The 6,923-nt window shown below is 41.3% G+C and overlaps 1 protein-coding gene across 1 annotated transcript; it reads left to right on the forward strand.

Moving 5' to 3' along the window:
• Positions 1–2,716: 2,716 nt before the first annotated feature.
• LOC149867380 (uncharacterized) lies at positions 2,717–3,825 on the forward strand. Its single transcript, XM_090041241.1, has 2 exons — positions 2,717–2,984; positions 3,128–3,825. The coding sequence occupies exons 1-2, from the start codon at positions 2,718–2,720 to the stop codon at positions 3,704–3,706; spliced, it is 846 nt and encodes a 281-aa protein (XP_089897367.1). The 5' UTR covers position 2,717; the 3' UTR covers positions 3,707–3,825.
• The last annotated feature ends 3,098 nt before the right edge of the window (positions 3,826–6,923 follow it).

The following is a 6,923-nucleotide window of genomic DNA, read 5'->3' on the forward strand; positions in this document are numbered from 1 at the left end:
GAAGTAAGACAAATACTACTTCTTTATATCATTTTATATCAATAAATGCCAAAAAAAAAAGTAGGGACTATGTTTCCAGGAATGTTGGCATGGTTTGGATTTGTCTTGGGCACAACAACCATCATTCATGGACCTCCAAGGTAATGTGTAATAAGTCTTTTAGCATCTTCTAGAAAATTATTACAAGCAAGAATTTTAAAATCAATATTGGCTTTGACTTCTTTAAAAAGTTTGCAGAAGTCCTGCACATATATCAACAGAAGATATATTTTTAAAAGAAAAAAGATTTCACATCTTTTGCAGCAGCAAAAACAATGAAGTTTACCAAGCATGGAAGGAAATTTCCATGTATTAAACCCAGTGTGCTTAAAAAACATTTGACAAAGCATGCTAGATTGGGGAGAGAATTTTAAAAGCTACAGATGGCAGTTTATGGTAAAAGTTAGGTCTAGGATTAATTTATAAACACTTACCTACACCACATACATACAGTGTATATTTGCACTGGTCCTTATAAAGAAATCTGACAGTTATTTACATGGGATTTTTCCAAAGCAAAGCAATCTGCAATGGCCCCCCAAACTCTACTCCTACTAACATCAGTGACAAAATTTCTGGAAGTAGATTTAGATAATCAATCCCAAAGTATGGAAATAGATTTTGATAATCATAGAATGCTTCTGAGTATCATTACTGTATTTTATATTTGTGCTTTTGGTACAAGGCAAAATACTTTCTCACTTCTACTATAAAGTAAAACAACTGCATGTTAATACAGGAGTTAACTTAGCTAATATACTGGAATAAGAGGTTTCAAATATGTGATATTTTGAGAAACTATTATTATATATTAATATTAAATAATTCACAAGAAAAAAAGGACAAAAGACAATTTTTTTATCATTATCATGTCAACTGCAGGAGAGAGTATGCTATCTGGATAACCTTGGAGCCACAATACATTGCAAAAGAAAAGAATGCAGTAAGAATATGGTTCCTAGGCTTCACTCATCACCAATTACTAAAATGTTATAGACTGGATTTGGATTAATTCCTTTAAAACTTAGAGGGAATATTTTTTCAGATAAAAAACATTTAATGCCATACAAAGCTGTGGCAGTAATCTACAAATAGGGTGAATCACTATTGTAAGTGATTTTGGAGCTCAGAGTATTTCTATGTGGAAAGTGTGCCCTTTAAGTTTATTTCAGACTAGTTAGGAGGGGGGGAAAAAATTGCTTTTTTTACTGAATGGCAAACAGAGGAGATGTATTCAGAAGAGTTCTCCAAATAGTTACTAAATTATATTCTTATATTTCTAAGTGCTATATGTTTCTACTGCACTATGTGACTAAGAACATGTGCTATATTGATGTAAAAAATGTTTACACTCCCCCAAGCTTCATGACCACTTTGTGCAGGGTTTTCCCTCCCACATAATTTTTTAAAGCTATTTTGATTAACACCAGCTGCCAACAGCTGGCTAAATTCTGTCAGCTACAGCAAGCTGGGCAAGGGAGGTATGGAAAAAGGTGGCATATGAGCATCTACACAGGCTATGTATCTACACAGTTGTTATGTCCACTAGCTAGTGGTGCTTCCTTTACTACGTGAATCCACAGGTGGTCTCACACACACCACACTTTGCACATCTAGGACAAGATTTCAAATCAAATTTTACAGTCTTGACTGCTTAATGTTAGGCATCTAAGTCTAAATTTAGATACCTATTTTTACTACCTGATTTTCACTGACATCTATTCCCGATTCAGTGAAGGTTGTGCTGAGAATGCCTGGCATCTCTGAAACTTGAGCTCTCTCTTTGCCTATCTCGTTCTAGGTTCCTGAATTTTCACATATCCAATTTAGATATAATAAGTAGTATATAGGCTCTCCGCTCTTCAATGCAAATGTAACAGGTGGGCGGAACCCCAAGGGTGGTCCTGCCCCCTTGGCCCCGCCCTTTCCCCCCGTGTATGGTGTGTGACATCACCAGCTCTGCCCCCTGACCCCAGTCACGTGATGCATGACATCACCACCCCTGCCCCCTGACCTGAGTCACGTGGTATGTGACATCAGCAACTCCGCCCCGACCCCAGTCATGTGATGTGTGACATCACCAACCCCACCCACTGACTCCAGTCACATGGTGTGTGACATCACCAACCCCACCCCCAGCCCCCAGTCACATGGTGTGTGACAACAGCAACTCCACCCCCACCACCAGTCACATGGTATGTGATATCAGCAACACCATCCCCACCTCCAGTCATGTGGTATATGGCCTCAACAACCCTGCCCCAACCCCCAGGCACATAGTGTGTGACACCAGCACCACATGGTCCATGACATCAGGAGGACAGCCCATGCAGACCACCAAGCCCCAACCCCTCAGGCTGCAAGAACTGCCCTAGATCACGTAATGTAGTTATGGCCTATCAGGGCCCAGACTGATCAAGCCCCCCCCCACCACCAGAGCACAGGTGTGGTCTATGGGGTGGCAGGGTGGAAGTGTGACCCCTCTAACAACCTGTCCCAACACCCCACAACCAATTGGCAGAGGTTTCAGAGGCCTCAGACCTCCCAAGAACGATGCTGAACCAATAGGAATAAGTAGAGGGGGGTGGGATTTGGGCGGCAACCCCACCAGGTCTATCTGCTTTCCCAAATGACCACTCTGTTTATCTGAGACTGTGCTAAGGCAAGCAGGGGTGGATATGGATTCTTTCACAATGCCTGTAGGCCCACTCACTACAACCCCGAGATGGCTTTATAGAAAGCGTTACCGTAGAAATAGTTTTGAGGAGGAGACACGGCCCCTTGCCCAAAGACTCTTTGAGATGCCTGACCCTGTTCAGGAAGATCGAATGAACAGGCAAATGGAGGAGGCCCAGACCCTCGAAGCAGACATTGAAAATTTGGAAGATGGTATCTTTGTGCCAGAGCCTGCATGCGAAGTAGAGGTCATTGCAGAGGAGAGACTGGTAAGAGACTTGGAGCATGTTTGTGGGGGACTTGAGGGTTTTCAGAGTGGGTTCACTCCGTGGCACGTGTGTGTTTGGAAGTAGCTAAGGACTGATTAAACAGCAGCTAACTAACCAAGTCCTTTATTTGAACTCCTTTGCAGTTAGATGAAGCTTTTTTAATGACTCCAGAAAACCTACTTACCAGTACACAAGAAGGAGGTGTATGCTTTTGCAGAGAACAAAGACTGGATGAGCCTGAAGAATTCAGAAGACATCTAGACATCCAAACAACACAAGCTATTACATCGTGTGAACGTAAAGTCTTTATGAAGTCTCTTGTTCGTGTTTCTGTTTATGGCATAATGAAATACTGCTTGAGGAAGAGACTTTTTGACCTTTGCTGGGGGTGCATATTTGACCAGGGAGGTCAAGAAGCCCATGAATGTCTTACTTGGTTAAATGAAGACATAAATGAAAGAATTCAGGAACTTTGTCAGGAAATATGTCTTGATAGCATTTTCAATGCTGTTATAACCATTGGGTATGCCAGGAACACTCTCAGAATTACTGTGAAACATTTAATTCAGGTTAGAGAGCTTCTAAACACTGTGTATTCTGCAGAAGACCCTAATGCTGCCCTTCATGATTTGATCACCGAGGAAGATAAAACACTCATACCCCATATTGAATGCTTAATTGGTAATAGAGATTATAAAACCCTGCTTAAGAGAAGGGCTTAGCAAAAACTGTTTAAAATGGGGGGGTATATCTTTTCCTGATCTTGGTGGGAGGGTGGGGGGTTGTGAGGTTGTAAACCACATCAACAGTTTTCTACAGCTAATGTAAAAAAAATTCTTAGGAGAAGGGGTAACAAAATAAACTAGTAAATATTGTAAAAATGTTGTTGGAAATAAAGACTGAATTTAAAAATATATATTCTCACAGCTTTTTGTATGGTGGGGGTGTGGTGCAGGGGTGTGTGTTATAAAGATAAACCAGACTGCAAAAAAAAAAAAAATGACCAATGTGTTCAGAGCTCTCCCTGTTTTAAGACTAAAGTAGTTATCTTTTACCAAAAGGCCAGCTGTAAAGATAACGCCGACAAGGTCACAGGAAATGAAAAACACTTCTTAGAAGAAGGTTTAACAAAAGAAATCACTAAATATTATAAAAGTTTTTGATGGAAATAAAGACTGAATTTAAAAATATATATATTATCATAGAATGTGTATGGTATGGAGTAGCGGGTATGTATCATAAAGATAAACCAGATCCAAATAAATAAAAGCTGATCGGTGTGTTCAGATCTCTACATATTTTAAGACTAAAGGGGTGGTGTTGTCTTTTAGTGGTGACTATTTTAATACAGTTATATTTTACTTTATACATAAACTATTTTCCTTAATCTATTATTTAATTTTTAATACAGAGGACTTACTTATTGTATCATTTCATTTATATTACAGAGAGTTTATCAGCTGGGGAAGCCCCAAGCATTTTTACCACAACAAGGTAAAAATTATTTTAGGTTATTTGTGATTGTGTTACTATAATCACACTGTTATAACAGCTGTTTGTTTTCAAACAGAACCTCTTCTTCTAAAACAGAAAACCAGAACAAGCACATACAGTCATGTTTTTATCCAGTAGTAAAAGGTAATTTTTCTGAAACCAGCTTCTGAAACTTTGTGTTTCTTGTGGGAGGGGAAGCGGTGTGGGTGGGTTAAGCAAATTTTAAATTTGTAGTGTGTGAGGAAAGGGAATTCTCAATGCTGAGGTATAAATTTTATATTTCCTAAGTGATCACATGCACCACGCCCGAAGAAGAGTGGGGGTCTGGGCAGAGGCCTCTAAAAGCACAAGCAAAAAACCCCAGAAATGCTCAGCCTGCAGAATATAATACTGAAGGATCAGAAGACCAACAGGACAGAACAGAAGGGTATGATTCCTCAGAGGAAAACAAGCCACATACCTCTGAGAAAGCCACATGTAAAAAGACAAGGATTCATACCCACAAAACAGGTGATCTGGTCCCCTTGAATAAGAAACCCAGGACTGATTACTCACACAATTTAGAGAAAGAGGAGAGTCTTTCTCCTTTTTTGAAAGATCATGATTATTGTCAAAAAAAGAGTGAGGTTTGTAGTGGTACTGGTAGGCGTATACATCTCAGAAAGAGTGTACAGAGAGCCTTGAAAGATCATGATTACTTCCAGAGCAAAAGGGTAAATTTTACTCAGAGAGGAGGCAGTCTATGTAACTCGGGCAGCAGGCGTGGTCTGTTTCATAAGATGGGGGGTCATGGTAAACATGGGGGAAAGAACAGATGGCAAACCAGAAAGTGGCTCATGGGGCGAAAAGTAAGGGCCTGTTTAAAGAGGAGTGTGGGGAAGGCTAAACACTGTTTGAGGAAAAAAAAAAAAAGAGAGATCCCCTAGGATCCCTCAAACCTCCTCCTCCTTCCAGTCCTGACCCTTCACCAGAACCCCTCAAACAGCCCTCCTCCCTCCTTCCAGTCTCTGACCCTTCACCAGAACCCCCAGAGCCAGAGAGACGGGAGATAGTGACTATAATTTAGGAAGCCCACTAGAGGGCCTCTCAAATGTTCCCAGATCACCTAGGTCTCCCCCACCACCAAGACCTGGAGGGTCTGAGGGTTGGGATAATGAATCTGATGTAGAAGACAGTTTAGAGGATCCCTCAAACGCCCCAGGGTCTTCTGAGTCATCAGAGGATGTTTTACCGGATGTACATATGGTGCGGGTGAGAAGGCAAGAGTGGTCTGTAGCCAGGTTTCGTGGCACGAGGTACACTGAGGAGTTCCGTTTTGTGAATTTGGAGCGTGTGCCATTACACGTGGCATACGAAGCCATAACCCGAGGGGTGGAAGAAATTATAGCAGAACTCCGACAGAGATTCACAGGCAATGACTATGCACAGTTACGTATTCAGGCAGATAGCATGGCAAACTGTTTGTACTCACGAGCTATTAATTTAAACAATTTGACCCCAGAGCTGTTTTTAGAGTGGTTCAGTAACCTGTTACAAAGCCAGAGAGAAATATTGCTCGATACGACATTTCGGCTGTTTGTGGTCGTTGTGAAAGGCTGGGGAGGTGGAAGCTGTAGAGTTATAAGCTCTATCCCCTATTCCCAGATCATTACTAAAAAGAGGAAGTATTTAATTGACTTGAATACCTATGATACTAACCTGTGTTTTGCAGGCAGTCTATTGGCTGCTACAAAACGTAGAGGGGCCAGGGATGTTGAGCTGCTAGATGGTGCCAAAGAACTGCATAGGAAATTAGGCCTGTCTATATATCAAAAGGTTATGCTCCAGCAGGTACCTTTGTTTGAAGACCTTGAACAGGTTAACATTCACATAGTGATGCATAAGGAAAAAATGGGGTGGAGTTTATTTAAAACACAAGACGCACCCAGATACCCTGACACCTGTTTTCTTCTGCTACATGGTGAACATTATTATGGCATTTTGGATGTGAAAAAGGTGTTTGGCATGAGAAATTATTGCGATCTTTGTCAGACGTTGTACAGCCATAGCCACACGTGTACGTTCCGATGTCGTCTTTGCCTGAGCCCCAACTGCTCTGAAAACGTGGGCAGGACACAGAGGTGCCCTAATTGTAAGCTGTTCTGTCGTTCCAAAGAGTGCTTAGAAAGACACGTGGCCTGGCCTCTGAAAAACGGATTGAATGTCTGACTAAAACTCTGTGCGATGAGTGTAAATCTTAGGTGGACAAAAAGCACGAGTGCAAGGGGCGGCAGTGCAAACAGTGTTATGAGAAAATCACAGATGTAAACAAACACTGGTGCTTTATGTGTCAGATTAAAGAGCCTGAAGAAGGCGAGGGGTACATTTTTTATGATTTTGAATGTGTGCAAGAGACAGGGATGCATGTACCCAACTACATTTTTGCAATGGAGCTAAAGACAGGGG

Source organism: Crocodylus siamensis, chromosome 4 (genome assembly GCF_052110815.1).
Source record: "Crocodylus siamensis isolate JL-2025a chromosome 4, ASM5211081v1, whole genome shotgun sequence".
NCBI lineage: Eukaryota > Metazoa > Chordata > Crocodylia > Crocodylidae > Crocodylus > Crocodylus siamensis.